Below are 16,558 nucleotides of genomic sequence, written 5' to 3'. Positions count from 1 at the left end.
ACTCTACAAACTGAAGTTCTGAAAACCATACCGGTACTAGATTTACAGTAAGGAGAAAGAGCAACAGATTCTACTGCAATCCTTTGTAGCCCTTACTGTACACCAAATTAGATCTTGTTTTACTTGCGTGGGTTACGTGGCTGAGGAATTCTGGAAGTTGAAGTTCACCCATTGCCCAGGTTGCCTGCTATCTTGCTGCCATCTTGCTAAAAACAGGACTGATTCTACTGTATTATAAAAGGGGACAGACAGAACAGCTGCATTATGTATTTTTATTACAAGTATTAGGGACTGAAAGTACATAATTTACAGAGCTGAAGAAGCTTCTTGGATGAGAAGCGAAACGTCTTCAAAGAAAAACCAGAAAGTCCAGCTGCCTCTTGAAAACACCTTTGGGACAAACCTGTGACCTGGATGACTGAGAATCTCCATAGATATTTACATAATTTACAATCCCATTTTTCCCCATGAGATGGCACTAGTGCATTTCTACAATATTCAGCAGTTATTTTAATTTGATTGAATATATTTTCTGAAAACAGTCCCTTTATTTTGTGACCATTTAGATCTGAAGAAAAACCACAGACAATCCATTTCTTAATGCAAATGACCCCTTTGCAATAAATAAATGAGAGAAAAATCAGGAGTCTTGTAGCAACTTTTATGATTAACAAAATTTTGTTTAAAAACATAAGCTTTTAATTTGTGAATTAGAAAAGGAACTACCAGACCACTTATGACTTTTTGTTGCCATAGATATCTCCTATAATAGAGAATAAAAAAGGCTAAATAGAATAATTTAAGTCCCATGTCAGTTTCAATGCTGACAATGTAGACTTTCCCCTCTTAATTTAGTTGAGAAATTATTGTATTTTCCCCCAGTTTTATAAGTTGTTGTTTTGTTGTTTATAAAAATATCTGGAGAAGATGCTGACAGTAGATGCCACTCCAAATATTTCTAATATTACTAATAATTTCTAAATATTTCTAATAATTTCCAAGAGAATTTGATCAAAATTAACAAATGTGTACATAGTTTAATAAGGGTTCTTGTGAATGTGTCTATAGTGCACTGATTTAACAACTGCAGTGATTCACTTAACAAATGTGGCAAGAAAATGGGGCAAAATTCATTTAACAAATTTCTCACTTAGCATCATAAATTCTGGGTTTGATTATGATCTTAAATTGAGGGCTACCTGTATCCAGTTTAAAGAATCAGATTGTAATGATTGAGGTGCTGATTTTGTTCCCACAAATTTACTACCCAAAGTTAACTAATATGCTGTATTGGACTAGTTTTAGTGAATCACAGATATTATCTAGGTCTGTTTCAAGTGGCAAATAGTCTTGGCATAGTTCTGCACAGGGCTTTGGTTCTGACTCATCAATCTATGCCTGAACATCATTGCCATTAGACGGGCTGTGTGAGAATGAGTATTATTACACAATTGAAAATTCAAAAGAATGTAATAAATCTTATCAGACCTTTACAATATTTTAATTTTAAAAATAAGATTTCAAAATAGTAAAAGTTTAAAAATAACCATTTTTCAAGTAACCATTTTTCAACATATTCTTCAGATCTTGAAAGCATCCTTGCTATTGCCTCTATTGTTCCTCCCTACTATTATTGGATTTGTTCCCAAGATTATTGTGTGTCCTTCCTTTAATGTCCATTTACATTTTTAATTGTATCTTTAATGCCTATGATTAAAGCCTTTATTTCCAACTCCCAACCCAAAAGGAAAAAAGCTGAACCATTATTTTTCCAGATCCTTTACAAGTTTGTAAATAAAATTTATTCTACTGCACATTAAAACTTTTTCACAGTTTTAAAAAAATTGTATTTACAAATTAACATTCAGTTTGCAGCTTCTGGAGGACTTTCTCCCCATTGTTTCAATTGGCACAGAAAAAATTAAAATCCATAACTTTTTAATTACCTGGTTAGTACCACCAAATGATTCTTCATTATGGAGAACATAGGTGATTGGTACAAGCCTCAATAACATTGTCATGAGATAATTATACAAATGACATGAATTATGAAATCATGGTAACTATGAAAGTAACCATTGATTCCTTGAGTACATATTTATTTAAAAAAGAATCTGAAAATTAAGTCTGCATTTAAAAAGTCCCCTTGTATTATATCATGTTCCATGTATGAGTCTTTTATTTAGAGGATTTTGCTCTAAAAATCATGACAGTATTTTTTAGTATTGTGATGCTCAAGAAGCATCGTTTTTATCAGTCTGTTTTTAAAAGAGACATACATTTAGCCATCTATGTATTCTTAACAAATCATTTTTCCAAATTTTCCTATGAAGGCAAAGGCTAAGAAATACAATAGTGTCAAAAATCAAATAAATTTGGTTTATTTTAGGCCAAAGTTGCAGAACCTATAGCCTTCCAGATATTATTAAATTAAAATTCCCAACATCCCTCACTTAATTCATGCCAGTTCCAACAAAAAATCTCAGTTCTTCAAATACTTCACTCCATTCTCAGGAACTTGCTTTCAACTGAAGTTCACAGGGAGTGTACAATATAAAACCAATATGAAAAAAACGCACAACATACATTTTGTATCTGAGCATGTCCAACTTTTCTGTCTAGCTGTTTGCCAGTGACAACTTTGAACATTCAGGGCATAAATTACTAGTTTTGCAATTAGGTCTAGCAGTCTTAGGCAGTCTCTCTTGAATCTTTTAATTTGTGAATTACTAACTGGTTTAGTATGCAATCCAAAAAAATATACTGTGTTAAATAAATATAGTGCTTAGTCAAAATTGACAACATTGCACTAGTTGTGTTCTGAATCTAATAACAGTACTATGATTTGAATAGAATTTCAGTGTTAAGCATAAGTCTTAGGGCAGCATAGTGATTTCCTCCCCATCACCAATTTCTATTCCTTGGCAATTCAAATGGTTGCAGTTTATATGTTGCAATTCAAGTGGATGCACAGTTTTCTGGTTTATATGTGTTTTATAAAATAATTTTTTAATATTATATTTTGCCTTTCAACTTTTTTTTCTAATACTTTAGTGACTTTGACATTGAAGTATTATATTAATACAGAACTGTGTAATCATTTTCATGTAAATCAATCAGGAAAATTCTGTAAACTAGCCAACTATAGATTTATTGGAAAATAGCTACATTTTTCCATCTCTTTGTTACAAGCAAATTTCATTTTGTTAGATTAAGTGATGGAATACATGAGGAGCTTCCAAGATATCTAAAATATCAAACTGATTTTTTCCTATGGTTCTCAGTTCATAGAATTTCAGAGCTCCATGCCATTACTTATTTTGAAGAGTATATTTCAAAGTTTTTCATGTAAACTCATTATTTTTCATTTCAGTTCAAAAGATGTTTAGGGATTCTTTTTTAATTGAAACAATTGCCATTTCACTGAGGAAGGAATAATGCCAAATTAAAATTAAAAGGCAGTGTTATGCACTTACTAACTCTGCATTTTTCTTCAAATCACATAGAAAATACAATAACGAAAGTTACTCAAATTAAGATGCAACTAAATGCTTTTACAAGAGAAGTTATTAAAGGGAAGTTACATGCCACAAAAGAGAAGCTGCCCATTTTCAATATGATTATAATGAAGATCAATTCTTGTAAATCATATTTAATGCAAATGCTAGATTGTTATCATCAAACAGAAACTTACAAAGAACTTTAAGCAACATGTGGCTTTGTTGTGTGATCCTCTAATACACAGATCTCCAACCTTGGCAACTCCCAGAGTTGAAGTCCACAAGTCTTAAAGGTTCCAAGGTTGGGGATCCCTGCTCTAATAGATTGTTATCTGTCCAGAAATAACAACTGCACCAATTGTAAAACCAGAAGGCTTCAGATCCTCTTCCTACCACTCAATATCAATTGGAATTAGTTTAGTGGAAAAAGAATTGTAACATGTCTTGGGTAGTACAGTAATGCAAAATAAGTACAGTAAACTATCTGAAGTGGAATCAAGATATTAACTGTAGTCCATCAACACTGAAAGGCAATAAGTGGTGCTGATTTTTGGAGAGGTGTTACTTTTCATACACACTTGACCTAGATGGACCTCTGTTCTTATAGCAGGTTAGGCAGCTTCTTATGTCTGCAACCTACATAACTGCACTCCAGACACTTATCATTTTGTTTGCAAAAATGTAAAATATGGGAAGAGTATGCAGTTTAAAAAAAAGGAACAGAGCAAACAATTTACAGGATGTATACAAGAAAATCACTTTTGCTAGTCATTCCAGCATTGGCCTCAAAGTACACATCTCGACATTGCTGATTATGGGGCAATATGAAGTCTTAGCAACAATTAGCTACAATTGCCCAGCTTCAATTCACTTTTTAAATCACCATTTCCTGGTTCTAATTTTCTGATTTCATCCAAATTCAGGCAGCCAAAATAGAAAAAAAAGAAACACAAGTGAAATAACCTGACTCCATGCAGATGTAGTTTTTTCTCCGTAATTCTAGATTGTGCTCCTGGACCCAAAAAGTTAAGTAAAAGAGAAAGATTGTGTTTCACTCTGACGTTTTGTAGCTATGTGAAGACGACCACCACTGTACCTCCTCAGGAATAGGAAGGACTATCTTTACTTTTTAGTATGAAAGAATGCGAGAAGGTATTGTACACATATTCACAGGCCTGGAGAAAAGCAATAATAAATGCTATAAAAAGTAGCCAACAAGGAGATGAAGACCTTTTCAATTCAATTCTTTTCAATTCTCCAAAACTACTGATCCAAATGAGAGAGATGCACTGAAAACCACTCCATCAACAAAGTCAGTAGAAAGAGTATTGGTTTTCAACTGCTCTGGTTCTGTTGCGTGAACCTTCACTTTCATGGTAATCTTCTGTGCCAACAGCAGCCGAATCAAACAACCGCTCTGTGCTGTTACTTCGGCTTCGGGCGTTCAGAGTCCCTTCCATCCTATGGTAAAGTGAATGGCTGGCTGAGGAAGAAGAGGAAGAGGTAGTGCCCTCTGAGGGAGATGCTGGCTGGAAAGTGACCGGAACAAAGCTGGAAAAGTAATGTTGAGACTGGAGGTCATTTCTGCAAGCAGGCTGCTGGGAAGCTACTGCTGGAGATTGAGTGAGCTCTGAATGGAAGAAGAAAGAAAAAGGCTATTGAATCTAGCTTTTCTGTTCTATGAATATTCCAACTACTACATACTTTTCCAACATTTACAATTGGCTACATTTTCATATGAATTGTTTCATTTATTTCTATTAGTTTTTATACTATGGTTTCTTTTCTAATGTCACCTTGAATTTATTTATTTATTTACATAGGTCCCTACTCCTTAAAACTAAATAATCTAATATCCAGTTTAATAGAAAAAGAACTTTAAATTTAAATGCACTAACATTCTTTAAGCAAGAACACAATTACTTGCTGGGTTTACCCAGCAAACTTCAAGTAAATAAAGGATACTATATTAACAATGAATGTTATCGTTTCTTTCCATCCACAGTGGGATTTCATTGCAATATTAAAACCTACAAATGAAATAATACATTTGAATTAGATGCCAATAAAAAGTAAAAGAAGGATTAGATACCAATGAAATACAAAGCAATATTAATTAAGCAAGTTCATTAAAATTGAGATAAATTGTTTTTGTGTTTTGAGTTCAATATTTTGATATATTGCAGTATGCAAATCTCCTCTCAAGGCTTTTAATACTTACCAACTCCCCTTTTGCTAACATTTTTAGTAAAACAAATAAAAACTAAGTTTTTTAATTGGCTAAAGTTTAAAAAATGAGGGGAGAAGGGACTTATTAAAAATGGATGGAATTTATTTATACCATGTTTATAAGGGGCATGGTGGCCTAGTGGTTAAGATGCTGGACTGTCGACTGGAAAGTGGGCAGGGTGAATTCCTGTTCCTGCCCCAGCTCCTGCCAACCTAGCAGTTCGAAAGCATGCAAATATAAGTAGATAAATAGGTATCACTTCAGTGGGAAGGTAACAGTATTCCGTGTGCCTTGGCGTATAGTCATGCCAGCCACATGTCCACAGAAGTGTCTTTGGACAACGATGGCTCCCTTTGGCTGGGAAATGGTGATGAGCACTGCATCCTAGATTCGGACATGATTGGGCAGGGGAAACCTTTACCATCTTTATAAATTACTCCAATCATTTACAGTTTTGGACAACAAACAATGATAAAACGGGACCGCCTTCTGCCGCCGATAGCCTCCCACCGGCCAGTACGCTCCCACAGAGAGGGACTCCTCAGGGTGCCGTCAGCTAGGCAGTGTCGGCTGGCGACACCCAGGGGGAGTGCCTTCTCTGTGGCAGCACCTGCCCTCTGGAACGACCTGCCCCAGGAGATACGTAGGATACCAGATCTCCAGGCTTTTCGCCGTGCCCTAAAAACCTTTCTTTTTCACCAAGCAGTGCTGGCGTAACCCCCCCCCCCTTTTTGAGATGTTAAGATTTTTAATTGTCTATGGGTTTTAGTCGGGATTTTAAATTTAGGCCAAAGTTGTGTAATTCTTTTAACAAATTTTAAGTTTTGTATTGGGATGTTTTTATTTTGGCTGTGCACCGCCCTGAGTCCAGTAGGAGAAGGGCGGTATACAAATTTAATAAAATAAATAAATAAATAAATAAAACAACGAAGCACAACAAAGAACATAGTCAACCACACAATAAATAAGAAGGCCTTAGGTGCCCATAATGAAAGCACACTGGAGTAGTAAAGCTGTAATAGCCTTGCAAAAATCAAAGAAGGAAGCTGCCAAGGATACCTGCTGCCTAACCATTCACCCTGTACTTCATGCCTCAGTTGGCCCTCAGATGTTCAAACTGGATGGGCAGATTTGATCCTAGCAAAGTGGTGCCTGATATAAACATAAAGGTTTCCCCTGTCCAGTTGTCATGTCTGACTCTAGGAGGCGGTCCTCATCTCCATTTCTAAGCTGAGGGAGCTAGCATTGTCTGAAGCACTTCTGTAGTCATGTGGCTAGCATGACTATACACTGAAGTGGCACCTATTTATCTACTTGTGTTTGCATGTTTTTGAATTGCTAGGTGGGCAGAAGCTGGGGCAAGAACTGAGCTCACTCCATCACACAGTGCTCATGTTTCAAACCTGGCTGTCAGCTTTCCAGCTGACAAGCTCAGTGTCTTTAACAGCTGAGCCATCGTGCTCTGATATACTCTGGTACTACACTGTTTAGGGCTTTATAGGTGGTAATCAGCAGTTTGAACCAGGCCTAAAAAACAACTAGCAACCAATGCGGTGATCTTCGAATTAGCATATTCTGCAATGGAAGAATAGTTTCACCAGGTATCAGATAGCCCCATTCTGTATCAGCTGCAGTTTTCAAATTATCTCCAAAGTCAATCCCACGGAGAGTATGTTACAGTAAACCAGCCAAGGAGTTATCACAACATGTTTTGATCTTAAGTAGAAAAATGTTAAAATATGGATGTCGTCTGCTTACGGAGTAATTATTTGACTTGTTTAACATGCATGTGAAAACTGCATCTGTCCCTGATGATTGAAAGAAGGCCATTATTGTTTTCTTTACAATGGAAAAATGACAAGTGAAGTTGCATGTAATTGCAATACGGGTGTTTGGCAATCAGCTCACATTTACAATCAGTTGCAGCTTCCTGCAGTCATGTGACTGTGATTTGTGACCTTCCCAGCTGTTTTCCAACAAGCAGTGTCAATTGAGGAAGTCTGATTTGTTTAATAATCATGTGATTCACTTAATAATGATGGTAAAAATGGTCATACTAAAATGAATATTAATACGTGTGTGCATGCATGCATGCATGCTGTGAAATAATTTTCAAATAAAGGATAAACCCTTTTGAATATTTCTTCATTCAGTAAAAGTTACATTTCCATCCACTGATCAAGTTTTTATCTTTTGCAGAAGAATATGAATAATCCTCAAGTATTTGAGAAGTACTGCATGGTTTTATTCTTTGTTTTGCCCAGTTATAAGATAAAATTGCAAACGTGAGAACTTAACTCACCCGGCAGTGTACTCTGGGCCATTACATAGCTGCGGAGGGTTATGTCAGCAGAACCACCTGACTCCAGTGGGATGGGATGCATATGAAAATGCCGCAGCATATCAAAAATACTCTGGAACCAAAGATGTTGGACGTGGCACTGACCATTTTCATTTAAGGACAAACGCAGGTGCTGAAAAGAAATCATTTTTTTAAATTGACTAGTTACCATAGTCCCTGTTCTAAGCATTTGAGAATTATTTTAACACATGAAATACCAGAGACGGATGCCCCCAAATAACCTTTGAGCAGTTTTATCCTTACCATTTCCTTTATAATCCTATTCCTACAATAATCATAAAGTTGGACTATCTATTTAGGCCAGAGTTCTCCAACCTTTCCAGCTTTGCAGACTGGCAGGAGAGGAGAGGGTTGATGGGTGTGCATATGCTCGCCTGCTGCTTGTGCAATTGGGGATGTGCGCAGCCCAGTTTGGAATGGCTCAAGGACCAGGCGTTGGACACCTTTGATTTAGGCAATCAAATTCAACTCCTACTCAGTACAGGAGTAAAACTTTTCAGACAGATGGCTATTCAGCTTCTGCTTGAATGAATCCTGTAAAAGGGAGCCTTGCTCCCTCTCAATAGGTTATTTACTTTTACCTATATGCCATGGGAGGGAGGGAGGTTTGCCCAAACACGTCTCTCTTTCCTTTCTTGCATTTCTTTGGAAATGCAGCAGTGCTGTGCCACAAGGTGCAGTTTAAGCTTGTTTTGTTTGGTGATGGTGATAAAAAGAACATTTGTGAAATGCCACTTGACTGGTGAATTTGAAAAAAATTAGGAAGCTACTCTGGGAATTGAAGTTCATCCTCTGGTGTTCCACACTAACAGAAATTTAATGTATGGGACACAGTTGATCAATAATTTACATTTCATGTATGAGACACAGTTGGTCAATAAAAGTTTGGAGTATTATGGGATGGTTACTACATTCAAGCTCAATGTAACATCGTAATGTTCACTATGTAACATCAAGAGTTACATACAAGAACGTACTCCACTATTATACCCTTCTTATTGTTAAAAAATTTTTAAATGTTAAATAGGAATCTGCCTGCCTGTACTTTAATGCTCATATTCCATGTTTTGCACTTGGGATGCTAGAGAAGAGTCATGGACTATTCAGGCTATCAGATCCTTTTCAACCCTATTTTTTTCAAAGCTAGAAATAAACCAAGTAGGCTCAATCTCTCGCTGTACCACTTAGTTTCCAGTCCTCTGATCATTTGTCTGAATTATTATTTAGTGCTATGCACACAAATGAGCATAATACTGAAGGTCGCATATGGCTAATGGAGCATAAAGTGGAATTATTAATTCCCATGATTAGGAAACAATATCTCTGTTGGTGCAATCTAACTTGCCTTTGCCTTTTTAGTAATCATATCATACTACTGACTTGTATTCAGTTTATCATCAGCTACTAGTCCAGTATCTTTTTCACAAGTATTGCCAGGCAAATATCCTTCATTCTATACTTCTGAATTTGACTTTGGTGGCATTCGAGGAGGATGGAGGCACTACTTTATGTATAGGAACATCACCAACTGCAGATAAGAAGTACGGTAATACTGTTTACTTTCTTCCAATTAGCAGCAGGTAAAGGTAATTGCACTTGCTTCTTTCTATTGTACTCAGCTTCCAGCACCTTGTGTCAGCACCTTCCGGTCTAGGGATGTGAACAGAATAATGGGGGTATCTGTTGCCTCTCTCCATGCAGTGCACTCAGAATTGTGACTCAGGTAGTTACAGAGGGGGCAATAATAATTATAAGCTAAAAGTAAATCTTTGTAACATGGCAACAGCTTGTTTCCAGTTTTAGCTGGGAGAAATAAAAGGTGTCACAGGAAGCATAAGATTGGCAGATATAGATCCAATATACTGGATTAGAAGAATGAATCTGTTTACAGCACCAGTCAAAGAAGAGACGCCAAATGTATAAAGGGCTGCTATTTTAAAACATTTTTTAAAATTCCAGATGGCAGCAAAAGAAAAGAACAAGAGAAAGCTCGGTCTGTGTTGCTCTACTTATCTCATAGTTCTGGCATATGGATACAAAAATTACCAGCATTGTATCTGTTCTGTGCACGCACAAATATACAATCACAAAGAGTTGTTGCCAGAGCACAGGTTTCAAACTCCACTGTATTTTAAGACAAATTATGTCAATCCTATCATCTCCCCTTTCCTGTAGAAATGAATAAACTACACATACCTGGTTCCCAGATTAAACTTTTGGTTGAGTTTGTAGACTATGTTAAGCTAAAATCAAACAAACCACGATATGTGATCTTAGTATCTTGCCAATTTTCTTTCAATTGGCAATCAAGAAACATTGCACTCAGGTCAAAGTAGCTGGTGGTTTCTAAGTTTTTTTTTACTTATTTTATAACTGTATTCAGGCTTGCTGCCATGCTCCACTAAGGCCCTTTGAACAGATGGCTTAATTTTCAAGGTGGATTAAAAATTAAGGGAAACGTGTCCGCATATTTCCTGTGGTTTCACTTTAAATACTAGGAGAAAACAAGAGTTATTCATTCATAAATAGATCACTTGCCTTGGCTTTTCCCTGGAAGTTAAAGGTCAGCACATATTCACCAGGCCGTGTTTCGCTCTGCCGAATGACAAATAATCCATGGCTTTTGACTCCACCAAACAGTACTAGCTGGGCTGCTTTAACCCGCGATAGTGTCCCGTGGAACCAAGGGAACTCCAAGAGATTGATTTCTGCTTCCAGCTCATTTTCATCTCCTGTCACAGTAAGGAAACAGGAACAATAAAATACAAAACCTCAGTGCCTTACATTCAACGTAGCATTACATTCATTGCAATGCTATCAGGGGTGAAATCCAGCAGGTTCTGACAGATTCTGGGGAACCGGTAGCGGAAATTTTGAGTAGTTTGGAGAACTGGCAAAAATATCACCTCTGGCTGGCCCCCGAGTGGGGTGGGAATGGGGATTTTGCAGTATCCTTCCCCTGGCGTGGGGTGGGAATGGGGATTTTGCAGTATCCTTCCCCTGCCACACCCAAGCCACGTCCACGCCAACCAAGCCACGTCTACAGAACCGGTAGTAAAAAAAATTGGATTTCACCACTGATCTGGATGGATGTTTGATCAGAGGATGCAGGAGAAATTATTGTAGATTTTTCCACTTATCAAAACCAATATATGTTTGTACCTGAATGCTCTTTCAGCAAGAGATATGGTTAATTTTATCTTTTCAGCAAATCGAAAGTGTCTGTACATTACAATGCATACTTTTCTACTTCATGGATCAGAATTAAAATAGAATAGAACTGGAAGGGACCTTGGAGATCATTTAGTCCAGCCCCCTGCTCAAGCAGGAGAACCTATACTATTTTAGATAAGTGGCTGTCTAGTTTCTTCTTAAAAACCTCCAGTGATGGAGCATCCACAATTTCTGATGGCAAGCTGTTCCACTGGTTAATTGTCCTCATTGTTAGGAAGTTTCTCCTTAATTCCAGGTTGTTTCTCTCTTTGTTTAGTTTCCCACCATTGTTTGTTGTCCTGCCCTCTGATGCTTTGTAGAATAATTTGACCTCCCTCTTCTTTGTGGCAGTCCCTCAAATACTGGAATACTGGATCAAATTATTTAGAAGTACACATAATAACTCTGGAATATAAATGAATGCACTTTATATTTGGAAGAGCTAATGAGAGAGCCAGTAGGAGCTTGGTTGTGGAACACAGCAGGAGAAAAGGGGGAAAGACCAAATAACTGCTTTTTTCTGGTATGTGTGCTTTGCTGTGTGGAATGAAAAGATTATCTCCTGCATAATTGGTAATGACAAAGGTATGTCCAGAGAACTGTTGATAGTTCATTGTGGATGACCCGAGTGAAAGTCACTCAATAAGCAGAGGCAGCCCATTTTCAAACAATGAACAAACAGAAAGTTAACAGGAATTTGACAGGAGAGCTTAAGAGGAACTTTCCTAACATATTTTTTCCCAAGTGGTCAGTAGGTATTCAACTAACCTGAGACTGGAACAAGAAGAAATAAAAAACTTTTGTCAAGTGCAGGAAAATCAGGAAGTCCAGGCGTTTTAAAATGAATATAAAGGTTTATTGCAAGCTCATGCTCTTTACAAGAATCTGAACTATTAAAAGCAAATTGGTGGTAGATAAGAGTCAAAGGAATTCAAGTCCAATTCTGGACTTAGATCTCTTGTGGGTGCGAAGTTGAAACTGATGACAAATCTGACCCATCCCTGAGGCTCAACCTGGTCATCTCCCTACATCTTTCTACCTGAAGACTTTAAGAAACAGAAATAAAGAGAATGGACATACTCCACAATCATGCCTGAAATATGTGTGCCTAAAAATGATGTTTTTTACATATGCAGCAAGCTTGCAGCTGTGCACAAATAAATAGCACAGGGATTGCAGCAGGTAGTGGCAACGCTTCAACTCATAAGAAAGGACCAAAATTTATTACAAAAATAATTGACAGAGGAAACATCCCTTTATAAAGAAAAACTGAACAAAGAAGCAAAATGGGAGTAACAACTGGAAATACAAAGAAGATATTCTGCACCACTGAATGTAAAAAATAACTCTGAGGCCTTTGCAGAAAACAAACAAGTTTGAAGTCTTCAATGACAGAAAAAATGATGCTCTTGAATAGAGGATGTATCTGTGTAATTGTAGCTTGCAAGAAGACACAGAAAAGTCTTCGTAGTTGGTAACTTACAACTACATGGAACAAACATGCTGACTGATTTAATCAGCTCATAGAAGGCACTGTCTGCCAGAATCAGAGATTAACTGTTATAGAATTACCCTTAAATCTTATCAATTCCACTGACAATTATCTTCTGTAACTTGACTCTGAGTTTTCTGAACAAAAAACTACTGGCAGGAGATGGTTATACCTCATGAAGACTGTGCAGATGGTGTTGGCCAAAGCACATTAAACTTGATTAAGAGGGATTTAAACTGATTCTTGTGAGGATTGAAGATAAAACTCCTGAAGTAAGGACATTGGATAATGATTCTGGCACTGTAAAATGAAGTGAGAATTTTCCCTATTAGCCCATTTAGTGAAAAATCTCAAGAAACATTGTATTGGCTCATAAATGTAATCATTTTCAGTGTCTGTACATTGTTACCATATGGGAAATAAACAAGATGAGCCCAAACTCATAGCACAGGAAGTAAGAATGATTTAATATACATCATTTGTTGCAATGGAATGTATGGATGACCTTGGGGAATGAAGGGAAGAGATGCTGCCTAGGAAACAATCAGACAAGAGATGCAAGAGCCCCCAACGGGTTAACAATCAGAAAAAGAAATTTAGGAAGGACATGCCCTAATGGATCAAGCAGTTAAAAGCGGCAGTGATTTGCAAGATTCTGATAATGTAGCCTTACAACAAAGTAGAATTAGATCATTTAATCCTGGTTTACCTGGGAGGGTAACATTTGTTGATGTAGCAATTGAAGAACACAATTTATTTAAAAGAAAACAGTATTCCAATTCCCAGCGCTAAAAAAAATTGTGAATAGATTAGAAAGATGAAACTACTAAACTTTTATTGGAGCTCAGTCTTCTCCAGCGTACAGTTATAAAAAATTGTGAAGAGCAGGATCAAAAAACTGAGATGGATAAATCTTTTTATGAAAAGGTTTGTCTGAAAAATTATGGAGAATGAGTGAAATGCCAAATGAATAGAGAAGGGCAATTTTTCTGTTATTAAAAAGAGCAAAAAAAAAAAAATTAATCCACGAAATCACAGAGCACTCAAAAACCTAGGAAACCACTAGACCAAATATAGGTATGTCAGTGTATTCATGACTGGCAGAGACATGGTAACAAGGTCAGCCAATGAATAGGGCTTAGTAACAAGGTCAGCTAATGGGAGCCGAGACAGCAAGAAGCCTGGGCATGGCTTAGCTGTGCTTAGCTCTGAGTGCTGTGCTGAGAACTGAAACTGAAACTAGTCTGTTCTCTGAATTGAAACTGAAATTGTTCTCTCCTCTGCCTGTGTTTTGCCTGTAACTACTATCACGTTGGAAAATCTGCTTTTGGTATTATATATTTACTTATGTGTTACGTATATAAAGAGAAGTTAATGAACTGCTGAATCAGTTACCTGTATGTGCTTTCTGGATTTGATTACTGTTGCAAACTCTGACAAGGTAGTTCTCGATTTACAACAGTTCATTTAGTGACCATTCAAAGTTACAACATCACTGAAAAAAGTGACTTATGACCATTTTTCGCACTTCCGACCATTGCAGCATCCTCATGGTGATCAAAATTCAGAATGCCTGGCAACTGACTCATGTTTATGCTGGTTGTAGTGTCCCAGTGTCATGTGATCATCTTTTATGATCTTCTGACAAGGAAAGGCAACGAGGAAGCCAGATTCATTTGACAACTGTGCTACTAACAACTGCAGTGATTCAGTTATCAACTGTGACAAGAAAAGTCGTAAAACGAGGCAAAACTCACTTAACAAATGTCTAGCTTAGCAACAGAAATTTGGGCTCAATGGTGGCCATAAGTTGAGGACTTCCAGTAATAAATGATTAAATTCTGAGCACCTAAAGAAATAAAGAGGTGCTTACCAGAAGACTGCATGGACTTATGAAAAACAAATCTTATTATGTTATTTGTATCTTATATTTGCTTAATATATTTGCTTAAGATCCCCTACAGCAGATGTCTTCAAACTTGGCCGCTTTAAGACTTGTGGACTTCAATTCTCAGGCCAAGTTTGAAGACCTCTGCCCTACAGGAACGCTATGGACAAAAACCTTGATTTCAGGGAGACACCTGACAATGATATTCAGTTCAACATGGAATGAATGAAATGTCTATAAGATGTTTTTACAACCAGTTCAAAAATTACAAAGTGTCATCAGACTGGAAGAAAGTAGAGTGCCATTTGATTCACTTCTACAGTTTGTACTCTTCAACATTTTTATTAATGACTAGAATGAAAAGATGGAGAGAATGCTTATCAAATTTGAAAATGACACCAAATTGGGTAAGATAGATAATATAACCGGAGACAAAAATACTGTGTTTCCCTGAAAATAAGACAGGGCGGAGAAGCGAGAAGTGAGACACGTGTCTTACCTGACTTCCAGCTCCTGCCATGCCCGGCAAGGGGGGAGAAGAGATGGCAAGGGGAGCCCTATCTCGCTCCATGCTTCTTGCTTCTCCACCGCTCCACCCCTCCCCACCTGCCACTCCCTCTCGCCGGCCAAGATTGGCAAGCCAGATTTGGGGAGCTGAACGCATTGCTGCCACCCGGGAGGAGAAGAACATCAGAAATGGGCTCTCTCGCAGCTCCCGAGTGGCAGCGGTGCATCCGACTCACCAAATCTGGCTTGCCAATCTAGGGCGGCAGTGACAGCAGCTCTGACCTGATCCTCCCCAGCAATTCTGTGGGCAAGAATTGGCCACACCAATCCTGCTTCATGGCTGCACAGACAGCCCACACCAGCCACTGCTCAGAGCTCCGGCGCCAGTCCCCCTTCCCCCAGTTCCAGGTTGACAGGGTTAGGGCTGGCAAGGTTTTTTTTGCGGCTGCTCTTTGCGGCCACCACTAAGATAAGGGGCGCGCGAACTAGGGTTTGCGGGAGCGGCCTCCGTGAGACTGTGCCACGTGGATGGCAGGTGCGTGTGGGGTGCGTGGGGCATGTTCCCCCTCCCTTTCCCCCCTTCTCCAGCCTCTCCTCCTCACGTTGTGTTGTTTGTGTGGCAGTTGTGCATGCGTCTAAGTATTTTGGGGGGGTATTTTCGGGGCATCTTATTTTAGCGCATGCGCTCGAAAGCCCAATTAGGCTTATTATCCAGACAGGTCCTAGTTTCGGGGAAACACTGTAATATTCAAATAAACTTTCTAGCCATTTGAAAAGTTCAATAGTGCCTGAAGAGATTATGAAATTATCTTCACAGGATATCATCATATGGACATTACACAATTGTTAGGCATCACACTGGGCCAGCTCTCCAGATATTTAACTACATAAGGCATATAAGATTCTGTACTCCATGATTTTCATTCTTGACTTTTTCCTCCTAACTTCTTGCCTATTCTCTTGATAGCCTTGGTTGACAATGTTTCTCTCTAGCCTGAGAATTATAGTATTCTACATTACCAACTTTATTCATTACAAATGCCAATTTGTCAATATGTTTTTATTTAATTTTATATTTCTTTACTATACAGAACAGAAGTTGCATTTGGTTTAAGTAAGCTATCCAATCCTATGAATCTGTCATTCTAGACTATTTTCCCATCTAGCTCATTATTACAACCTAGTCTCACTTAGCAGCCACTTCAGGATTTCAAACTGTTCCTAGTTGATTTGTCATAAATAATTGGAACAACATTGAAACTGCAAAGAATGTGAGAAAATAATGGGTGTTAATAACAAAACAAAACTTTAGCAAAATTGTTATTTGTTGACATGCATGATTCAATACTTTGTAAGGTATACACTG

The 16,558-nt window shown here is 37.7% G+C and overlaps 1 protein-coding gene across 9 annotated transcripts in view; it reads right to left on the bottom strand.

Moving 5' to 3' along the window:
- Nucleotides 1–1,779: 1,779 nt before the first annotated feature.
- Nucleotides 1,780–16,558, bottom strand: part of SH2B2 (SH2B adaptor protein 2) — a 70,088-nt gene continuing 55,309 nt past the window's right edge. For 6 of the 9 annotated variants that reach the window (XM_034420874.3, XM_034420869.3, XM_087889242.1 and 3 more), the window contains 3 exons: nucleotides 10,631–10,824; nucleotides 8,033–8,204; nucleotides 1,780–5,130 (listed from right to left, as the gene is read on the bottom strand). In XM_034420874.3, the coding sequence (XP_034276765.3) occupies nucleotides 4,814–5,130; nucleotides 8,033–8,204; nucleotides 10,631–10,824 (683 nt within the window). In that variant the 3' untranslated portion in view covers nucleotides 1,780–4,813. Of the gene's footprint in view, nucleotides 5,531–8,032; nucleotides 8,205–10,630; nucleotides 10,825–16,558 lie in introns of all 9 variants that reach the window. The other 3 variants (XM_087889252.1, XM_087889248.1, XM_087889257.1) reach the window with 2 other exon arrangements.

This window comes from Pantherophis guttatus, chromosome 1, assembly GCF_059756535.1.
Source record: "Pantherophis guttatus breed Tessera chromosome 1, ASM5975653v1, whole genome shotgun sequence".
In the NCBI taxonomy this organism is placed as follows: domain Eukaryota; kingdom Metazoa; phylum Chordata; class Lepidosauria; order Squamata; family Colubridae; genus Pantherophis; species Pantherophis guttatus.
Note: the sequence above shows the minus strand (reverse complement) of the source record. Positions and strands in the feature narration are given on the sequence as shown.